The sequence below is a fragment of the Atractosteus spatula genome, chromosome 4 (genome assembly GCF_055471065.1).
Source record: "Atractosteus spatula isolate fAtrSpa1 chromosome 4, fAtrSpa1.hap1, whole genome shotgun sequence".
Taxonomy (NCBI): Eukaryota; Metazoa; Chordata; class Actinopteri; order Semionotiformes; family Lepisosteidae; genus Atractosteus; species Atractosteus spatula.
Genome location: NC_142709.1, coordinates 43,554,536 through 43,578,323, shown reverse-complemented (window position 1 = coordinate 43,578,323; position 23,788 = coordinate 43,554,536). Strand labels below are relative to the sequence as shown.

General features: G+C 36.7%; 1 protein-coding gene across 1 annotated transcript; it reads right to left on the bottom strand.

The window, feature by feature from the left end:
• Window positions 1-1,699: 1,699 nt before the first annotated feature.
• Window positions 1,700-14,800, bottom strand: LOC148836345 (uncharacterized). The gene is made up of 6 exons (XM_088913655.1): window positions 14,722-14,800; window positions 14,102-14,452; window positions 12,200-12,550; window positions 10,911-11,024; window positions 10,045-10,103; window positions 1,700-1,831 (listed from the first exon to the last, which is right to left on the bottom strand). Exons 1-6 carry the CDS (start codon window positions 14,759-14,761, stop codon window positions 1,700-1,702), a joined length of 1,047 nt encoding a protein of 348 aa, XP_088769781.1. The 5' UTR covers window positions 14,762-14,800.
• Between the last annotated feature and the right edge of the window lie 8,988 nt (window positions 14,801-23,788).

Sequence of the window (23,788 nt, the reverse complement as noted above, 5' to 3'; positions counted from 1 at the left end):
AATGTTTAGGGAGAAATGGAGTATTGGTGTGTGACTTGCGGAGTTAAAAGCTGTCTTTATTTTCTTTCTTTCCGTCACCATCTGCCAGCGAGCTCTCAAGAGACACCCCGACCCGAGAGAGACACACGAGGAGCCCTGCTAATAAAGCACCTTGAATTGAATTGATTTGAAAGGGGGGGGGGAGGGCGAGTGAGTGAACAAGTGAGAGAGAGAGAAACACCCAGGGGTGCAGAACCAGGGAACTATTTACATATTAAAACTATTTCCCAGATTTAATATGTGCTTTTCTATATTTATTGTTAATTAATTGTCCATAATATTGCTATTCTATTTTTTCAAAGAAATGTTTGTTAAAAGAAAAGTCGCAGCACCAGCTGGATTTGAACACACAATCTCTGGTTTACAAGTCGGGAACGTAGACCACAGTAGCACCGGCAAGGTCACATGAGCAGAGGTGAAACAGCCCTACACATACAGAATCAACAGACATTGTACAGCATGTACTACTGTGTTGCAGTATATGAATATAATTATATCGTTATTAATTTCTTTAGATGCGCGATTCCATATTATATTAGCAGAAAAGCTTAAAAATACCACGTTTTATACACGCTATTTCACATTAGTTAAAGACTTTGATGCTTAAAATGTTTAGGGAGAAATGGAATACTGGTGTGTATTTTTTCATTAAAGTACCGAGACCAGCCATATACTGTAATACTGTATGTTTATGTTCCTAAATTAATATCGTTTATGGCCTTCACACGCGTTATGCTCCTATTCTTTTTATGCTCAGCTACTAAGATTTCCCTTCAGTGGTAAAATTCCATATAAATATTCAATACTAAAACGGGCACAGTAAAGACATTTAAATCTTTCTACGACCGACCAACGCACCACGAGTGCCCCTGTTGGTCAACCAATCAAGTACCGCGGTATTGCGTGAGGACGTAGCCAATTACCCGCGGTACATGTCTGTGCCGTGCACTTTGAATGGCTGCATCTGTATTGTGTTTCCAGCAACCTTATGTAATGCATCTCTTGCAGAAAATGCCCAGCTATTTACATTGGTGAGACAGGAAGAATACAGGAAAGAGACTGAAAGACCATATCTCTCCTGCTTCTGCCTTCTCTCCACTCCTGGCTTTTGTTCTCCAATGCTTTATCAACTGCCAGTTTTCCCGTCTCCCTCACACCTGAAGAAGTTTCCACAATCAAAACGTTGTGTCTCTTTCTTTTATTTTCAGCATGGAATAAACCTTTACTTGTTCCTCTGTATCACCAACAGCTCTATTTAAAGGATATGAATATGTTCACAATGCTGTCCTCTTTCACATTTAAAGAAGGTTTATCAGCTAAAAACAGAAAACAAACATTAAAGCAGACAAAATGGTTTGCAGGTGTTTTATTTATTTTTACAATTATAAAATGTATACCTATCCATGTTAGCAGACCTCAAGTAGGTTATTTAATGGAAAGAAGTAAAGAAAGTAGAGGAAAAAACACAGTGTGTCAGCTTTAGCATGTACAGTATGTTCTGCAATGTGCTATGGTTGTGTATTAGCTAATGGGACATCAGCATTGGTTCCTTTACATGCTCGGAAGTAGCAGTAGCACTGGCAGTGCGCTCACTGGTGACTTGGATATTTATGCTTCATTACTGTCCAGGTCAATTTTATAATTATAGAATGAAAAAAAATTAATCCCGCTGTTGATATCTGACTTCGCCATATACAGCCTTACTGCTTGTCTTTCTTGTCTTCTTCTCAATCTTAGCTTTACCATCACTGAAGTTCAAGGCAGCATAATTCAACATGTCTGTTACCTCATTCTGAAAAAAAAGCAGTTAGATATCACTACATTTTTCAAAACACTTAATGTTCTATATACGTTATCTTCCATATTTTAAGTGATTACCACCTCAATAATAGTTTTTTTTATTTGTAAAGCTTGGGTTGTACAGGATGTACGCCTAAACTTGAACTTGCAGAAGTATAGCTAACTAATGGACATGGGAAAGATGTACTTACAAGGACACACAAGATGTGCAGAAAAGGAAAACAATGTTGAATATGGGTGTTTTAATTGAGAGGCGAAAGAAAGGATGTTGACTAGGTTCCTGAGATATGATAATGAATAGTAAAGAGATCTGTTTGAACCTTTTTTTTCCTAAAATAAAGTTTTTGTGACACAAAAATGGTACACCTTAGGAGATGCGTCTGCTTTTGATTTTTGAAAACTGTTCCTGTCATGGAGGGACAATCTCTCTCTACAATCTCCCTATTTGCTGTTTGAATATATTCATTTTTTAATGTCATTAATGTACAATGATACTTAATATCAGTAATGATAAATTACTGTAACTTGTAATTTCATCAATCTAATAATAATTTACCTTAATAATTCAACATAGTACTAGTGTTAATTTGGTCACCAGTTTTTAATTTAGTCATAGTCTTAGTCAAGTTGACTAACATATCTATTAGTCATGGTCACTTTCAATCATCCACTTTTAATTTAGTTCAGGCTCCACAGTTGAAACTTTGTGTTTCCTTTCTTCTCTTTTCAGCATGGGATAAACCTATTACTTGTCACTTTTAATTTAGTCCACTCCACAAAATATTTGGACTATATTTAGTTCTACTTTTAGTTGACTAAAGAAGTTAGTTTTAGTTTAATTTTGGTTGAGCATTTATTGAATAATAAAATGTATTTCTGAGAAAATATTTAACACATCTGATAAGGTTCTTTGTAAAGAACAGGTCTGTGTTGCACAATATAAAAATTATTAATTCCAAAAAATAATTGGGCTTTAAAGGGTTTTTAATAAATAATTTTATCATGTTGAGACATTATTTGAATCTTTACTCATAAGAAAATCTATTTTGGCACTGTTAATAATAATTCTGTATTGTAAGGTATTTTTTCAAAGTGACTTTTTCAAAGTTTCATTTATAAATGTATTCAGTAGAATGCTCCTGCCATTTCTGAATTTGCCATGACTTTAGTATAGTATAGTGGAATTACTACGTGAGTCACTTAAAATACTAAAACCAGACAGGACAAGTAATATACATATACTTTAACTGGTATAATATTATTAATACTATTCCTTCTGACACCATAATATTCCAGTCAACAAACTACTAGGAGTAGTTTAAGTACTAACAACATGCTATCAAAGAGACCTGTGTTTTAGGTCTATCACAGCACTTTCACTCTTCACATTCTTCTGGAAAAAAAATGGAATATGACAAAATGCACTATAAAATGTTGGTTCTAAGATAATATATTCTCTGTTAGCTAAACACCCATCCATATAAACAACTTACTTGGAATTAACAAATATTAATTTCTGATGCATATTACATGCTGTGAAATGTACAGTACACAATTAGCGTTTTATAAACTCACTTTAATATTTTGAAAATAAAATATGAACAAAAATCACATTTCTGATGTGACTACCATTACGAAGCTGAAATGCAGCATGGATAGCATGTTTCACCTATTCTCACATTTTTAACATTTTAAAAGAGTAACTTTACTTTTTATACTTTAATCTCGGGCCAAGAAAAAAATGATAATTTCCTAATGCACAGACTGTAGATGTTTTAGTCTAGCTGGTTGTCTCTTTAATTTGTTGACAACCTACAGATGCAGCCATTCAAACTGCACGGTACAAACCCGGCTGGCCAAAATGACCGACAGTGGCACTTGTGGTGCGTTGGTCATTCGTGGAAAGATTTAACATTTTGAGCATCAAAGTCTTACATGTGGTTATTTCGGAAACGTTTTTACGTGCTCCTTGCTCCTTCTGACCATGTCACTGTACGTTTAAAAGCATACTTTTAGAATTTGATTAATAGGGAATATAATATGGAATCGCGTATCTAAAGAAATTAATAACAGTATAACTATATTCATGTACTGTTGCATAAACAGTAGTATAAGACTTTCCATTGAGATGGGCTAATCACATGACTGCCTCAGTGGCGTGATCGCTTAATTGACTGACTTGTCATCCTGAGGTTGAGTGTTTAAACCCAGCTGTCACCTTTGCCATCTTAACAAATAAAAATGTCTTTGGAAAAACTAAAATAGTTAATATTTTTGGCATTATATTGACATTTTTTATATTTCTAAATACCACAACATGTTCGTATTTTATGTACACAGTGGTCGGGCGCAAATTCACGTGATCCCTATTAATAAAGGGTATTAAGATCCCTTTAGATCTCCCTTCAGATTTAAAAGGTTATTAATAATATCTTCGGTGTCGCATCTTCCCAGTTTAGCTGATCTTTTGCTGCCTACGCATGCTTACACAACTCCCTGGGTAAACTATCATACTTGACTGAGAAAGCTTTAGAGAACGTAACATTTTCATTATCAATAAATTGTAAATTCGACGTTTACATTGGCGTTATTAATTTTTCACTTGAGTGTATGGAGGAGTGTCAGCTGTCAATGAGAGCAGCCCCCCCCCCCTCCTTAGGCTGGGCAAATGTTTTTTTTAATTTTTAAAAAAGAAATAAAAAAATAGATATAATGATATAAACATTTACTGCAATACAATACTGCTACGTTTCGACTGTGAATCCTTATTCACATGTGAGGGTGAAACGCTTGGAGTTTGTAATGTAGGGTGTTCTGGACGGGTTAAACTTTAATGCAGGAAAAATGTATTTCCCAGAAGCTACAGTATACTGATTCTCATGGAATTTGTTTTTCTTTCTTCTTTTTTTCAGCATGGAATAAACCTATTACTTGATTCTTATGGAAGCCTGTTTCCTCCAGGGAGTAAAAACAAAAACACACACACTTTTTCATTGACAAAAAGTAATGCCACACTCTCTTGTTTAAAGCACCATGTCTCTTCCCATTAAAAGGAGGAGACACTTTACACTTTAACTCTTCAGTTCACAGAGAAATTTCACCAGAGCCTCTTACTAATAGTTTATGCTAACGCCTAAGTTTCTTAACGCGAGAAGTACTACTGTAAGCAAAAAAAAGGGTTTTTTGGAGGGGGGGCAGTATTTCTTGCGTTGTGAACGTGTGTACATAGTAGTCTCCTTGGGTTCCAGTTAGTGCGTAATTACACATCAATGAAAAACCGGAGGTTTAAAAAAAGAGAATTAGCTCACTGATGTTTTATGTGGAGGCTGTGAACATTTTCACAAGTCGTGGTCTTTAAAATGCATTTAGTTTGAAGGCTTTCTGTGTTTCCCTTCCAAAGATATGGACAGAAGAATATTCGAGCGTGGTCAAAAAGCATGGTTTTTATAGTCTGTAGCTCAAATCCTGCTTAATTAAAAATTAGACACAAGAACAGTTTTATTTGACACTGTTGTGATGCTAAAGAAATCAATAACGATATTAATTCAAAGATCTAAATATATTTAACGTTTACGCCTGACATTAGAGGTGCTCGCCGGCGTGGTGACCACTTGACAGCCGGCTGGCTGTGCCGAAAAATAAATAAAAACCGGTTTAACAACTCTTAAGCATACTTAAGCATACTGTAGTTTTTGTTAACACACGTTTATCAGTGAAAAGACCACGGGCGTTCTCAGAGTAGAATAGGCGTACCTTCCAATCAAAGACAGTCCCCCTTCCCCCCATGGAAAGACAGACAAATGTTTTCACTGCCTATTTAGTAGCTAATCAGAGGGAAATGTGGGGACGTCACCGCGCAGGCGAGCACCTCTAATGTCAGGCGTAAGTGTTAAATATATTTAGCCCCCCCTCCAAAAACCCTTTTTTGCTTACAGTAGTACTTCTCGCGTTGAGAAAGTTAGGTGTTAGCATAAACTATTACTAAGAGGCTCTGGTGAAATTTCCCTGTGAACTGAAGAGTTAAAGTGTAAAGTGTCTCCTCCTTTTAACGGGAAGAGACGTGGTGCTTTAAACAAGAGAGTGTGGCGTTACTTTTTGTCAATGTAAAAGTGTGTGTGTGTTTCTCTGCTGGCGCGCTGGTGCGGGGGGATGATGTGCCAGCTGTACTGAAAAATAAAGCATTGTTTTTCATTTTTTTGAAGTTTTCAATCATTTTAAACTGTATTACAGCATCTTACACATCAAACATGAAAAATGTTTATTTATCGGTATATTTTATAAAAGCATGATTGCTCAGTCGAACAGTATAAAGCAAGTATGTTTTTTAATGTTTGTAATTGCTATTCTTGCAAGTACAAACATGACATTAACTGGAATGCTACAGAACCCTAAACAAACAATATACACTAGCCGAATATACAGTAGCTGTGTCGGTCTTCTGTGTAAAAAAATCAAGGACATCATGATTTGAACATCATTGGTTGCTGTTTTTAAAAAGCTGTTGAGTAAAGAATAAGAATTTTCATATATGTACGCTATAATTTTTACTTTGTTTCTTTCTCACCCGCTGCGATTCGGGCACAGAAGGGTTAAAAAGAAAGTCAGACAGGCAGGAGGAAGGGTGAGTTGTGAAACTGTTACCTGTCCTGAATAAAGCGGTCAGAAAATAGGTGGATTTACACCTGTGTAGCAGCGAGGCTTATTAAAATAATTAAAATACAGGAATTAAGCTTTCTGTTCCCTTGCCAGTCCCTCTCTCCTTCATCTCAGTGGTGCCTGATACAGTTCACAATTAAGGTGTTTTTCCAGCCGATAGAGTGTCCTGATAAGGAACAGCTCCCCAATTCCTGAGATTCTCCAGCAACCTTAATAATCTCAATTCTGGCGCCTTAAAGTCTGAGATTCCAAGGGAGAGTCTGATTCAAAGTTGGTTTACGACCCTAAGGTCAGAGGGCATGGTTACTCATCATCAGCCAATCAGGAACTGGTAGAGCAGGTTAACGTGGGTTTCTGATGCCCATGAAACTTTCAGCCAATGAGTGACCTGCAGTTCCTCCAGGTAAAAACAGGCAACACAGGGCACTTGGAAAATGGTTCCAACGGGCAGGACGGTTCCCCAGGGCAGAATAGTTGGGAAGCGCAGAACAGTTCCCAAGCGCAGGACATTCTCTCAGCGCGCTTGCTGGACATTTAGCCTCAGGGCTCCTTTTGAACATCCTCAGACTCAGCCCAGACCACCACGTGACGGCCAGTGTGTCCGAGTGCCAGAACTTTCCTTTGTTCTAAGAGTTGAGGACGGAGGTTGCCAGCGCATAACCAAAGGATCCACCCGAGGTTAGCATCAGCAGCAAGCCTCGTGAACAGGTCAGAACTGTGGACAGCTGAATCAGTATACTAGTGCTTTATCAGGAACGAACCGGTCTTCTTTCTGACCTGCTGGGACCCACAGTCATTTTTCTCCTTTGCACAAACTCATGCTAATTTCAGCCAACACTAACTAGCCGGATTTCAGAGAGCATCAGCAGCACCCTGCATCACAGGAATCACGTCGCACGCAGCAACAGTAGCCTGGCACTGAGCCAGAGAGCGCCGATTGGGCACATCAACAAGCCTGCCTTTGCTTCTTTGTGTCTGCAGGAGATCTGAATCCCCAGAGATTGGATGAGTATTCAACATTCTGCATTACTGCTCGAGAATTAAATTGTTATCTCAACCAGTTGATATCAATTTAATTCCTAAGAGTTATGTACTTGTTTTGAGTATCTAGTGTAGAAGTTGTAACCAAGTTCATTTACGAAACGGTCTAAATGAATGATATACTGAATGTATGTCCTCTTGGTATGTGTAACTCTTCGTGACTGAATGAATATATACCTTTTGTATTCTGCTAACCCTAACAATAAGATCTGTTATGTTTAAATGCACATTTTATGTATTAATAAATGTATTCTTGTGTACCCGTATTAGTATATTATTAGTTACTTATTAGTACCCGTGTGTGTGCGTTGTTTGAGTTATACCGCATGGTTGGATTCTAAGACCATTAAAAGAATCATTTTGTGACTTACTGCCACAATTAATAATTGTCCCAGTAAATGCCCAAATACCTACATTACTGGTGCCCCGTGAGAGGATACTACACCCGTGAAAAGCGTTCCAATTTTAATGCGATACAGAAGACATTATTCATAAAAAATTATCTTGTACTGTCTGTAAACTGAAAATTTATGAAGGAGACACGTTGAGTATTGTCTCTTTTTACACTTGGAAGAACATTCCAATGTTAATGCGACACTGAACATATTATTAATAACCTTTTAAATCTGAAGGGAGATGTAAAGGGATCTTAATACCCTTAACACCCTTTATTAATAGGGATCACGTGAATTTGCGCCCTACCGCTGTGTACATACAGTATGAACATGTCGTAATATTTAGAAATATAAAAAAATGTCAATATAATGCCAATAATATTAGCTATTTTAGTTTTTCAAATATTTTTTTATTTGTTAAAAGAAAACTGATGGCAACAGTTGGGTTTGAACACTCAACCTCAGAATTACAAGTAAGTCACTTAAGCGATCACACCACCGAGGAAGATTTGTGACAAGCACATCTCAATGGAAAGTCTTATACTACTGTTTCTGCAACAGTACATGAATATAGTTATACCGTTATTCATTTCTTTAGATATGCGATTCCATATTATATTCCCTATTAATCAAATTCTAAAAGTATGCTTTTAAACGTACAGTGACATGGTCAGAAGGAGCAAGGAGCACGTAAAAATGTTTCCGAAATAACCACATGTAAGACTTTGATGCTTAAAATGTTTAGGGAGAAATGGAATACTGGTGTGTATTTTTTCTTTAAAATACCAAGACCAGCCATATACAGTACAGTTTACATACAGTAATACGTTTATATTCCTAAATTAATATATTTTATGAGCATGTCAAAGGTATGGTGAATCGGAGATTCTCAAGAATTACTTTGCATGATTGGAAACAAATGCGTGATTGGATCAATGAAATGCTGTGGTGTTACTTTTTGTTAATGAAAAAATAAAGTATTTTCGTTTACAAAGACGGTCAATGAAAAAATAAAGTCTTTTCGTTTACACAGATGGTTACAAAGAATGTGGACCAGGGTAATACTTTGAGTTTACAGCTTGTCCAAGGTCATTCATTATTAATACTATTAGTAATATCTTCGGTAAAGACTTTGATGGCGACAGCTCAAACGCTGTACATGAGAGGTTGAGCTTTATTAGCTCCACCTGGAGGAAATTCCAGATACTATTATCTTACTTGCAGTATCATGTGGTAACCCGTTTTATACTGTTTTAACGCGGTATAACCTGCCTGTTTTGAATGGCTGCGTCTGTACAATGTAAAAAAAGGACGTCTTTTCAGTGCCAAAGTGTCTGGGTGCTGTGACTCATATGGAGTTTCAAAATTGTTTCAGTTTTTCAACTCATAATGTAGCCGCATTATCTTCAGTAATGTTTTACAATAGCCTTTTCTGGTTAACTCATCCTGTATGATTGAACTCTAGATCTTTTTCTTCTAGCTGAAAGCATGGAGAACCACAAGAAGTTCTTGCATTTCAGTGGCTTTTCTTTTTCTAAGCAAGCTGCTCTAGTTTTAATATTTAATCTAATTAGTACAGTGTATACACCTCATTTTTATCTGGGTACAAATCAATTAACAAATAATAAGAATTCATGACATGAGGTGTGGAAAAGGCCAGCTGGAAATCAGAGACATAAAAGAGAAGAGGAGAGAGAACAATACACCCTGATAATTGGGATTCTCACACATTAGTAGGAACCAAGCAATCCAATCACAGCCACAGTCCTGGGATTGTACTCATTACATACAGCCTGCTATTTGTCAGAAATAAAGTAAATGCACGAACTGTGATCCTCATGTGACAAAATTCATTTCAGCATGAGTTTCAGTCAAACAGGTCATTTCATCTCATCTTAATTCAAACAATTTAGTTATCATCAAAGTGGAATATTTTGCTTTGCTATTTTACTTATAATTTTTTCTAAAATGTAAGGTCAAATATAGACAAATATTGTTGTCATAATTTTCATTGACAAAACTAATACGTCATAGTACTAACGTTACTAATACCAAAAGTTAATCATACCTTAACTGACTTTAGCTTGTAAAATCAATAACTTTAAAAACATACCTGTTCACATGAGATGTTTGCAGTGGTGCCATTATAGAGATTATGCTGAGCAATGTTTCCTGATGAGAAGACAAAGAGATAGGATGATCTTATTTTAACCACTCTTTGTATAAAGTATTAGATTCTTTAAATATTCAACTACGGTATGTTTAATAGTGTTGTTCTTGAAAAAATGAAGAAAAGATAACAATGCTTTGTAAAGAATGACCTCTCTCAAAAACAGTAAAGGTAGATACTGTTTAAAATGACAATCATTACCGTCTTTCACTATATACAGTAGATATAAATCACAAACCTCTTCTTACATTTTTGTTGTATTCTTCCTGCCTTCATCCCATATCTATTTTTGCAGCTACCCTTTGTTCTGTCTGAATGGGGTCTGGGTCTCCTCATCCTATGGCCAGGAAGCTATCTCTTAACAAAGCAGTTTAAGGCAAAACTTTACCTAGACAGCTGGTAAATTGTGGGAATTAAATTTACTGTTAGCATTGTCATGTTGATGATGACGAGGCTGTAAAATCTCAGACCCAGACCCAACTTCCATGTCCTGTGTTCAGATCATTGTACCTAACACAAGCAGGTCAGGCCAAAGTTTAAGGTCTAATGCATTTTCAAAGCAAAATTTACAAGATATATATATATATTCTGATTGTGTGCTAGTATTCCCTTTCAGCTGCAAAGTATTATTATTGAAAATTAAGACAAACTACCGCAATAAGAGTAATAAACGTTTGTTGATATATATGGTCCTTTGGTATGAGGAACAACCACCACTTTTTTAATAATCATTTTACTTTTCATCTGGAGGAACTAGGTTTATTATTATTATTATTGTGTTGCTATGATAATATATGTTAAATTCTTACCTTCACAGTGTTCGCGTTTTCTCTTCCATCTTCCATAGACAAGGACAGAAATCACAGTCACACACACAGAATTAGACACCAGCAAGCCAATAACAAGGGGATCCATAATACATCCTGTTTGAGCAGTAACAAAAGATTCTAAAAAAAAGTTTGAAAATTATTTTCTAAATCTGAATATATATATATTTCCCTATAAGGATATAAAAAATGCAGATATATATATTTTTACACGTTACACAATGTATTGAAAATTCTTTCAGAATTAACAATTGAATCTTTCTTCAACTGGGCATAATGAACTGTAATAAGTGAAATTAGTACTTTCATTACATAATACATTGTGTATATTTTGTTTGCAGTCAACAAATATGTGCTTTTGTACTGAAGTGCTCAGATTTTAAGAGACAAATCTGAAAGCAGGACAACAGGTACTTTTATTTTTTACACAATAGTTCATTACCACCCCACATAGACACATAGAATAAGTTTAATACTTAGGATGTGATATAAAGATGATTACTTAATTGTTTCTTAATTGGACTTAATAGACTTTCAAGGAATTTATTTATTTTAAGGAAATAAAACAGTCTGGGATACTGTTAATTCACACAGGAGTAATTTATTAAGCAGAAAATAATATGGAATATAGAAAAAAAGTAATTGATTAACTATTTAAACAATTGAATACAGACATAAATGCCAGGATATTCATCAAAACAAACCTTAAAGATGCTTTTTTCTGTATATCTTATATGCCATTCTGATTAAACTTTTATCAAAACACACTGTTAATATTTCAAAAACACCTAAACAATTATAATATATAAAGAGTAACAAATTAGATTAGCTGCCACATTCACATTCATATTTCTTCACGAATAACCCTAGATGCTATACTAAGCTTCTGAGAAAAAATATAAAACAAATTCATTAAAATAAAGCAAACATTTAATTGCTTTTTCTTACATTATTAGCAGTGTTATCAGAGCTTCAAATAAACATCTAAGGTATTCATATTCAGTGCTGTATGTCTTATTACATATAAGTAAAGAGGCACATATTTAAAAGTTTAAAGGCTACCTGTATTAACATCTAAGCATATTATAATAATATTTATTTTCCTTTCACATTTAAGTGAAAGTGCTTAGATTAGTAGTAGTAGATTTGGCTTTCATAATGATTCTAATTAAAAGGCTTAGATGCTGGATCCTTCTATAAAAAGCATCCTGTTCTTCTATATTGTGTAGAAGAGTTTGAATTCACCAATGCTGTAATAAAAAATTACCTACCTGTAATTTCCAGCAGTGTTCCATTTCCAAACAATATTCCATCACATGTGGCCACGGCACAGTAATACGTCCCAGCATCAGAGTGGCTCAGGTTCATCTTGGGAAGGTTATACACACAGCTTTGTGTAGGAAGCCCAACCAGAGATTTTCCCTCACACTGAACACTCTTACTTCCATTGGTGTAAATTATTTTTGGAAAGGGTTCTTTTGAGCCATTTCTGAACCAATAAACATCATGCTGACCTGGACAGGTCTCAGTGTGTATTGTACACTGCAGAGTCACACTATCTCCTGGCTGGACTGGGACAGACACAAGCTGCTGTGTAACACTCCAACTTATTGACTCTGAACCTGAAATAATAATAAAAACAGTTAATATGGCAGTCTGATGATTATATCATCAAATACGTATATGGGTTATTTTAAGTAAATATAGTTAGAATTAATCTGAAAATATAGTTATATTGAACTCTGAAAAGATACAATTTTCTTATTGCTGTGAAATATGAGGGATATTGTATATGAGCTATAATTTGCAGGTTGGCTATTGGAGAATTTAAATTCCACATATCACAAGAATGGTGTTAAACTGCTGGGAAGTACCACAGTTTTTGATGTTTGAGAATAAATCATGCTACATAGAATTGTGCTTCTTTATATATAAATGTTATATGCATCAAATAATTGGAAAAAAATCTCAAACAGACTATAAACAATTTAACATTTTGCATTTTAAAACAAGCTACGTTGAGTAAAAAAAAAACATATGATGACACAAAGACATAGGAACATCATACTAGCCAATCAGCCATTTAACTAACATTTTTAGTTGCTATTTTTTTGTTTTAATCTTTGCACCATTCTCTGGGGTAAAACAAAAACCTTAAAGAAATGTTTCATATACACCTGACATATTTTTAAGCATGTTACCTCACTCAGAATATTCTAACAAGAAGCTCTGTATAAATGGATACTTTCTAAAAAAAATCCATATTCCACACATATTCCACCCAAAGGGAATCCATGCAAACATGGGAGGAACATACAAATTCACACAGCCAAAGAATAATGATTAAAAAATAGATTGTTTCACTTCCAACTGTTTCTATTGGTTCTAATGCTATTTTTCTCCTATAGCATAAGTCAAGTACTCATGCTTTGAGTACTATATTAGTCTGTCTGCAGGAGATTAGTATTTTTGGATTAATCCTACATGTAACTATAATTTACCATGCAAAACATGATAAAAATGATAAAAACTGCATTCAGTTATTGCTAAGATAAAAAAATGCTTGAATATTCTAAAAACATTTGAAAATTTACCCACTGTGGCTAAGTATTTGTGCCTGTGGCTGGAAGGTTGTCGGTTCATTTCCCGTGGCTGGCAGAGGAATCCTACTCTGTTCGGCCCCTGAGCAAAGCCCTTAACCCCAACTGCTCCAGGGGCACCGTATAAATGGCTGACCCTGCGCTCTGACCCCAAGCTTCTCTCGCTGTCTGTGTGTCTCATGGAGAGCGAGCTGGGGTATGCGAAAAGACAAATGCATTCAGCTATTGCTATTATAAAAAATTGCTTGAATCTTCTAAAACCATTTGAAAATGTACACAGCTTATTAGATTTAATTTGTGTAATGATATCTACCATTGTAAATGAAAAGACACATCAATATTACAAAAAATTCATTTGGTGATGTATTTGTGCAGAAATAAATCTATCATGATTATCACTAGCCCACAAGTGTTTGGACCAATTTTTTCAGTGGCGTTTTTATTTCGACATTCATATTGTTATAGTATCACATTTGCATACAGTTGTTCACTGTCCTCAAACAACTCCAAGATCAGGCAGAAGTAACTCACCATTTAGAAAAAAAAACATTATAAAGTTATACTTTAATTTACCCTGTACTTTTAAAAAGGTTCCATTTCCGAAATGCACGTGACTGGTGCGTATTATCCCACAGTAATACATTGCTGTATCCGAAGGCTGTGTTCTTGATATCATGAGATGGAAATGTTTTTTGTCCTTCTTTACCATGAAGCGTGGATTATCTTTGAATTCTTCATAAAATATTGCCAGTTTTAAGTTTGAATACATTGCTATGCATTGAGGCTTCTGTCCAATTCTCTGCTTGAGCCAAACCATATAATCAGCTTCCTCTTTTGACAAGTAACAATGCAGGGTCACCTGGCTACCAAGTAGTGTTGTCTGAATGAGACCAGGCTGTGCAACCTCCTCACTCCGAGTTAAATCTGAAATGAGAAAAATCTAAATGATATTACTGAAGCAAGAACAACCTATTGAATCAAAGGTTAAACAGTCTAATATTTTGTAAACTCCTTTTCTGAATTTAGTCTCTTCTATCTATAAAATGAGCAGTAATGATGACAATTATTAATATATGAGAGTAAAATTATTTGGTGTTACATTTTAATAACAAATTATTACAATTTTAGCATTTGTGAAAATGTACAGCATATATACTTTAGTAAAGGTGGTAAGAAAGCAGGATTCTACTTACACACACAGAAAAGCATTAGAGTGACACAGAGTCCAATCATGATGATATCTGCTTCATGCCCAGTGTGTCTTGCACACGATGAAAGTTATGAACTGGAATCAAGGCTATATATTAAAAATTCATCTATAAAAACAAGAAGATAGGCGGGGAAAACTGGCTGAAGTGAATTGATTGGATGAGGAGAAATTCACTCTGGGTTGTTTAATAATTGAGAGAAGAAACACCCACACTCACTCTTAACCTACATTATGGTTTATACTCAGGTTCACCCAAAATTTGCAAAATCAGATGTAATAACCAAGGACATGTCAGAAGTTTTTTTTTTTTCAATGCTGTCCATGAAAAGTGTGTTATTAATTGATACAGCTACAATTTACACTTAACACTTACATTGCACACTTATTAAAACTCAAACAATTATATAATATGAATAAAGAGATTATATAGAATCTTCTGAATGTATCAAGTTAAGGATGATGTGAATGGAGGACTTAAGAAACAATATCATAGTAATTACAATGCCTTTCACAATTGTTCACCCACATCCAAAGATGCCATTTTTTAGTTGAAGTACTAACTTTTACACATCAGTAAAGTCCATATTTAAATCAGTGCTTGAATATTTTAAAATTTTAATTAAAAATGAAAACTGAATGCTATAAAGGTTAAAATACATTTAAAAATCTAACAGAACCGTAGAGAAAAAATCATGCCTGACGTGTTGAGGAGAAGAGGTTGAGCAACCTACTAGATAACTGTTAGTTATCTAAGTAAAAAAAAAATGAGGAGAATGTGCTAAAATTAAAAATATATGTCACAGGATGCGGGCCTTTGAAGTAGAAACAGGGTGTGATTAATTGGGCTGTGTTGATGGCCAGGAATGTGTCAATGTGTCAATGTTTGCCTCCCGCAAAGTTTTCAACTTCGGGTTTTCTAATTCAGACAGTGGGTCAGGAAATAATAGTAATGATTTAGGAACAATTTAGGAACACCCAGGGGTTGCTGAGCCAGTTGAATCAGACCTTGAGCAGAGAGAGGAGCAGGAAAACAAACAGAAAAGTGACAAGAGCCCATGACTCGTAAGGTCTGCACATTCACAGCTCTTAAACACTGTACCTTTTGTTGCTCAAATGACCCAAGCGCCCTCCCTGATAATCTACTGGACACTTTCGCCCCTGACAGAGACAGTGGAAAACCCCCTGAGGGGGAGTGGCTAACCGAAAGAATAAAAACAGAGGAGGCTCTCTCTCCTCCGGAAAAGCCCCTCGACACAAGACCAGCAACACAAGGAAAGCCACAGACTGCAAGACCACAGAGGATATTGGCCTAGAAACTGCAGACCAAGGGAGACATTGGCAGTGGAATGGAGGTACTGGGCAGAGACGTATAATACTTGGGGGCAAGGAGCAAAGAAACTGGTCTGGTGAGTCGATACTGAACAAAGGGGAATATAGTGCAGCATACAGGAGGACTCCCGATATAGTCCAAATGGAAACTAGAGAAATTCCCTCTTTTATGTGTGGCTTTTCTTCTCCATACCATAAGGACTTTCTAACACCCTCTCCTCATCACCTAAAAGGACAGCTGACCCTCAGGAATTCATTTTGACCCTTGGAAGTACCTTTTGTTGCTGTGAATGCTTTTTTTTGTGTCTTGTGGTAATAGTAAATGTTGGTGTACTTAGAAAATAAAAAGGGCACTTGTATGATACTAATGCTTGTTGCTGGTCTGTGTATGCATCGGTGATTCTGGGAGATGAACAGAACCTGTGGTAGAGGTTAGAGGGAGCCTAGCACTCTCTTTGTATTTGCTAGGTGGTATAGTCATATATAAGGGAATAATTCTTGTTTGAGGGTTCTCCTCACTGTGACATATATACAAAGGCATCACTTCAAGTTCAAATTCTATACACAAAATAGATTTATAGAGTTAAGTTTACTTTAAAGGTGGCTTCTCAAAGCACTTTACAGAATGACAACAGCAACTACAACAATTAAAAATAAACAATAAAAAGTACACAATGAACAACAAAAAATACACAAGATAAACACAATGAGAATATGCAGAGGAGACAGTAGATGGTGGTACTAAATACAGTAGAGTATTAACAGTTAAGTAAAGGCTCTTCTAAAGAAGAAAATTTTGAGTCTGGATTTGAAGTCATTTAGAGAAGGTGAGTCTCCGATATCCTTGGAGAGAGAGTTCCAGAGCTTAGGGGTGTAACAAGAGAAGTCCCGGTCACCCATAGCGTGTAGACGGGCTTGGGGGACAGTTAGGAGATCAGAATTAGAGGAGCGAAGGTTGCGAGATAGGGAGTAGGGCGATAATAGGGTGGAGTGGTGGCACTGTGCCTAAGGATCTGCACCTGTGGCTAGAAGATTGCCGGTTCGTATCCCATAGCCAGCAGAGAAATCCTACTCTGTTGGGCCCCTGAGCAAGGCCCTTAACCCCAACTGCTCCGGGGGTGCCTTATAAATGGCTGACCCAAAGCTTCTCTATCTTCTCTCCCTGTCTATGTGTCTCATGGAGAGCGAGCTAGGGTAAACAAAAAGACAAATTCCTAATACAAGAAATTGTATATGGCCAAAAATGTGATCTTATTTTATAGATCAGACAGGTACTGAGGTGCCAAGCCATGCAGAGCCTTATAGATGAGCATGAGGATTTTGAAGTCGACACAAAACTTGACAGGGAGCCAGTGCAAGGACTCCAGGATAGGAGTAATGTGATCACTTGCACTAGACCTGGTCAGGATTCTTGCTGCCAACTTTTGGACATACTGAAGTTTGATCTATGTTGGTTTAGATACCCCAGCGAGTAGAGCATTATAATAGGTTAATTTGGGAAAAGACAAATGTGTTGATCAGCTTTTCAGCCACAATTAGTGGTAACATAGGGTGTAGTCTAGCAATGTTTTTCTGAGGTGAAAGAAAGATGTTTTAACAATATGCTGCACATGTGGGTCGAATGTTAAGCCTGAATCAGATATCACCCCAAGGTTTTTCAGTACAGTACCATCCACAGACAGGGTTACAGGATTGGCTTTACAAAGTTGATGGGGGGGTGCCCATAAGCATAATTTCATTCTTGTCACAGTTAAGATTTAGGACAATTTCAGTCATCCAAGTTTTTATGTTAGATATGCAATTAGATAGAATAGAGACAGCCACATCAGTGTAAGGTTTGGTATGGACGTATATTTGAGTATCATCAGCATAGAAATGATAGTTGAGGCCATGTGATCTTAAAAGCTGACCAAGTGGAAACATGTAAATGCTGAAAAGTAGGGGACCCAGTATCGAACCCTGAGGAATGAAACCAATTTCAAACCTAAATCCGCCAAGAGAGACAAAGTGACAGCAATCAGTGAGGTAAGAATTGAACCATTTGAGAGGCGAGAAAGTAAGATGTCATGGTCAAAAGTGTCGAAAACAGCATTGAGATCAAGAAGAATGAGGATAGACAGAGAACCAGAATCAGAAGCTATTAGAAGATCGTAAGTGACTTTGACCAGGGCAGTTTCTGTGCTGTGATGTTGACGGAAGCCAGATTGGAGGGTTCAAAAAGGTTATTTACAATGAGGTGGTTATGTAATTGAAATGTGACAACAAGTTCTTGAATATTGGCAATAAAGGGTAAGTTGGAGATGGGGCGAAAATGGTTTAGACTGTCCAGAGCCATGTTAGGCTTTTTATCCAAAGGGGTAATGGCAGGGTTTTTTGAGGATTGTTCGTACAACACAGGTGCCCAAGGATTCATTTGTTATATGGAGGACAATGGGGCAGAGAGAATAAAGTGGTGGGAATGGGATGTAATATAGAGGTGGTGGATTTCGTGTGTGAAAACTAGTTTACTGAGGAATGCAGAGTCAAGAAGAGAGAAGTTTGAGAGAAGGGAACCAGAAAAGTATGACAAGCAGGTAGGAGATATGGGAATGATATGCGTTGTGGAGAGAATGTGATGCCGGATGTTGTCAATCTTGGAGTTAAAGAAATCTAAAAATGTGTTGCAAAGTTGCGATGAGGTAATATGGTGGGGCAGTTTGGCTTTAGCAGTCTGTTGATGGTGGAGAAAAGATGCCTGGGGTTGTTATGGTTATTTTCAGTGATGTGAGAAAAGTAGGTTGATCTAGCTGACCATATCCTTATATTCAGACAAGAAATCTTTCCAAGTCTGATAATGTACGTTTAGGCCAGAAAGACTACCTGCGCTCAAGTTTCCAGGAGACTGCCTTCATAGATCGCAGATTGTCAGTGTACCAGGGGGTGGAGCGAGAAAAAGCGAAGGTGCAAGTTCTTAGAGGAGCAATGGTGTCAAAGGTAGATAAAAGAGCGCTATTAAGCAAATGTATTTTGTCCTCTATAGCCGTGGTTCTCAAACTGTGGTACACCCCCAGGTAGTACGCCAGATGACCCTGGAAATGTATTGTGTACACTGAAAAAATGGAACTGGTTTTCATATTTTCTATTTTAATAAAATTAGTTTAGGTATCAAATACGCACCCTACGTACTATGATACAGCGCGTGCTAATACTTGAGTAGACACAAGAGCTACGATGTAATTGTATACCATTGTATAGGAATGCATGCTATGAATGGAAGTGGCCAATTGTATTGAAAAAAAAGTTATCTCCAGCAAATAGGGAGGTAGGGGAATGTGCATGATTTTGGAACAATGCCAATGTTGTAAGCACAGGAAAGCATAGCAATGCATGCTACGAACGTAAGTGACCAGTTGTATTTTAAATAAAGTTATCTAATGCAAATAGGGAGGTAGGAGAATGTGCATGGTTTTGGAACACTGGCTATCTTGTGAGCACAGGAAAGCGTGATAGATAACACAAAAATATTTAAGGACTGTCGTAGGTTAATTTGAGAAAATTACACCGAGCATCTCTGTGTTTCGCTCCCATGCGCATGAAATAAGAACTTCTTTTAACTTCTGAGACGGGCTCCTGAAATGGAAAGGGGGGTAAATGCAAGCTTGCAGATTGCTAAACCAGGTAAGCCCCACACTATTTGTGAAGAACTCTGTTTACCATTAGCAAAAGAGCTGACACGTATTATGTGTGGAGAAAAAGCTGCTAAACAGCTCAACCTGCTGCCCCCTTCGAATGACAGTCACTCGTAGAATTTTTGATATGGCAGATTATGTCAAAAGTATGCTGATAGAGAGTGTTAAAATGAGCAGACGCTTTTGACTGCAATTAGATGAGTCTGTCGATCTCATTGATTTGGCCAATTTGCTCGTTTACATTAGATATGAGTTTGAGGGCATTGTCCAACTTTCTGTTTCGTAAGCCTCTACCAAGAACTACAGGACAGCACACATTTCAGCTTTTGGATGAATTTACAGATGCAGCCATTCAAAGTGAGCGGTACAGACACGTACCGGAGGTAATTGGCTACGGTGTCGCGCATTGTGACGCATGATGACGCGCGGTACCGCGGTACATGATTAATTGACCGACAGGGGCACTTGTGGTCCGTTGGTCTGTCGTAGAAAGATTTACAGTAAACGTCTTTACTGTGCCCATTGTAGTATTGAATATTTATATGGAATATTACCACTGAAGGGAAATCTTAGTGCCTGAGCATAAAAAGAATAGGAGCATACCCCTCTCTGCGGGAGTGCTGGCTGTGATGAATTAAACCGGTTTCACAGGTATTTTCAAAGTAGGAAGTACAGTACTTACTAGTTAAGAAAGCTAGGCTCCTCAATGAAGTCGCTTTAACATGCTAATGCGTTGGTGTAACAGTCCGGGCGTGGCAAGCTTCCAGTGTCAATTCGACTCAATTGGAAGACAATGAACGTATTCTAGCCCTAAATGAATTAATAGCAAACATGGTTTACATAAAAGACATTTTTCCAAGAAAGTTTATAATAATACGATCTATAGTTGAAATCTGAGCCGAAATATAAAGAAAAAGCATTTTCAGAGAGCAATCACGCTGTGTTTATGTAGAAAAAGCGATTAGGTTTATGAGCAATCTAATTACCTATTCGCTTAAAACGCTATATAAAATAAAGTTTATTTAAAGATGAATGATAAGTGTCGCAGTTTAAATAATTTTCGTAGTAGGGCTTGGACAGATTCCAAGTGCATTTTTGCAATTTACGTTGCATTGTCCAATGTGCTGCTGTAATATAGTTTAAAATACAGTAAGTCTAAACTGTATCAGCTTTATTTATGGGTTGCAATTTAGAAAAAGTCAAAAACCGCACTCAAAATGCAATTTAGAGCTTTCTGGCAAGAGGAGACACCCAAATTAATAATGTAACATGCCACTGTTTGTGCATGAACAAAGTTATACTGCAATTTTCCTTAGATACGCGATTAAAAAAAATAAATTTTTTGAATCCCCGGCCGAACACATTCCATAAGAATCAGCGCTTTTATATATCGCCTTTAAACAGATATATTTAAACACGCGTTTACGATTTAAATCAAAACGTGATTCAAATCAATATAAATGTTTATTTTGTAACGCATAGGTGACTATTCATTGTTATTAAAAAGACTTAAATTCGATCATGTTGTGATATTTAGAAATATAAATTTGTTTGGTGCGAGTGACGTTTTATTTAATATCTGACCAAGGGAAACGTTTCATTTTTTCAAAGAAATGTTTGTTAAAAAAAGAAGTCATAGTTCCAGTGGGATTCAATCACAGACCATGTGACATGGGAGTCAGGAACCTAACCCACACCGGCGCGGTCACATGGAGAGTGCTGAAAAAGCACTACAGAAACATTATACACAGAAGCATAAATTACCTTACACTCAATTTAAACACAAGCTGTCTTTAGCCCTCTAAGCTGGTTCATACAGAAATGTAGAGATCCAGGCTCAGAACACACAGCTTCATTAGCAAATACATATGCAGGACAACTGGAGAAGACGTTTTACAGTGGATGGATTTTTAGAAACATCCCATCAGTGACATCACTGAAGTCAACTCCTAGGTAACTGTCGTGTGGATAGTTTCACAAGAATCAGACAAAGGTTTAAGCATCGCTTGTTCTAGATAAAACTGCAAAAAAAAAAAACAACAACCCATAATGTACTTCTTTGCGGCTCTGTTTGCCCAAATCATATATTCACAACGTGAAATTAGAAAATAATATTACGTAACCAAAATCCGCAATATGGAAACAGAACCTGTGTAATTGTTGACAGATGATGTACTCGTAACATTTTTACAAGACGAACTACAACATTTAAAAAATGACTTGTATGTACTTGATATCTCTAATCAATCCACGGCGATATAGTTAAAGCAGAGTCCCCGCACTGCATTAAAACAAAACGAAAACTAAAACGCCCTGGGCATACCGTTTCGCGCTTCTTATCAGTTGCTCAAAAGTAATTTGACCGTATGAAATGCATAATATAAACCTAGAAACATATACGTGAGCAGTATTTACGTAGTATCGGTGTCAAGACATACCTCTCAAATACTGTAAATCAAGTTAAAAATATCTCAAGACCGATTCTGGTCATAATGAAACCATGTTTCGTGTATGTTTTCTTTAAAGTACCGAGACCAGCCATATACTGTATGTTTATGTTCCAAAATTAATATCGTTTATGGCCTTCACACGCGTTGCAGTATGTTCCTATTCTTTTTATGCTCAGGCACTAAGATTTCCCTTCAGTGGTAAAATTCCATATAAATATTCAATACTTAAACGGGCACAGTTAAGACATTAAATATACATATACATACTGTATACAGTACAATTTGCATACGGTAATATGTTTATGTTCCTAAATCAATCTCTTTTATGAGCATGTGAAAGGCATGGTGAATCGATTCTCAAAAATTACTGTACTTTGCATGATTGGAAACAAATGTGTGATTGCGAAATGCTGTGGTGTTACTTTTACAAAGACGGTCAATGAAAAAAAGAAAGTGGACCAGGGCAATACTTTGAGTTTACACTTACTGCTTGTCCAAAGTCATTCATTATTAATACTATTAGTAATATCTTTGTTAAAGACTTTGATGGCGACAGCTCAAACATGAGAGGTTGAGCTTTATTAGCTCCACCTTGCGGAAATTCCGGATACTATTATTTTGCTTGCGGTATTATAGGAGAATTTACGGTAACTAGCGGTATTTACCGGTAACTCACGGTATTTACCGGTAACTCGCAGTAGACTGCGTACAGCATACCGGAAAATAATGCGGTACCGCCCGCACATTTTGAATGGCTGCATCTGTATTGAAGAGAGAGGCATCGACTGGATAAAATGCGTAGGAATTTGTGCAGACAGTGCTAGTGCGATGACAAGACGACACAGCGGTGCAGTTGCGTGAATTAGAGAGGTTGCTCCAGATATGAAGTGGACGGACTGCAGCATCCACTGTGAGGCCTCGGCAGCCCAGAAAATGCCTGAGGATTTAAAATCTGTTAGACTCTGTTGTCTATGCTTGACTAATGAATTCACATCTGCTTTGCTACACTAAACAGACTCACCCCTCTCACTAAAATAGAGTTTTTTTATTGTTTGTTTTTAATTGTTGTTATTCCTGTTGTCATTCTGTAAAGCACTTTGAGAAGCCACCTTAAAAGGTGGTATATAAAATAAAGTTTATTATTATTATATTTATTATATGTGTGTGTGTGAGTGTGTGCGCATGCGTGCGCTCATGTTGGTCACTGAAATTATCTGTGGTTCCTATGAGAAGATGACTTGTAGGTAATACTTGGATGTTTTGGTTTGATAAGGAGTGGTACTTGGTCCAAAACGTTTGAGAACCACTGCTCTATAGGATCAGAGATAGAGAAACAATATAAGGAGGATAGAACAGAATTTGCAAACCTAGGCTGATTAATTGATTGCCAGTTGTGGAAATTTACAGAGCGTGAGTGGGAAGTGTTAGAAATGTACAGATGAGGGAAAGAAAGTTTATAACAGAAACAATACAAATGCAGTACTTAATGTCTCATGATGTTGTTCAAGATCTTTATAAAAAACAAAAGGTTACAAGTGAAAGGAGACCATTTTGCCCATCTACTCTGTTTGATATATCTGTTTGAAGAGAACAGCAGCATCCC

Coding starts and splice junctions, on each gene's coding strand:
- LOC148836345 (XM_088913655.1), bottom strand. CDS start 14,761: ATGATTGGACTCTGTGTCACTCTAATGCTTTTCTGTGTGT. Junction 14,453..14,721: donor TCTAATGCTTTTCTGTGTGT/GTAAGTAGAATC, acceptor TTCTCATTTCAG/ATTTAACTCGGAGTGAGGAG. Junction 12,551..14,101: donor AACCTTTTTAAAAGTACAGG/GTAAATTAAAGT, acceptor TTATTATTTCAG/GTTCAGAGTCAATAAGTTGG.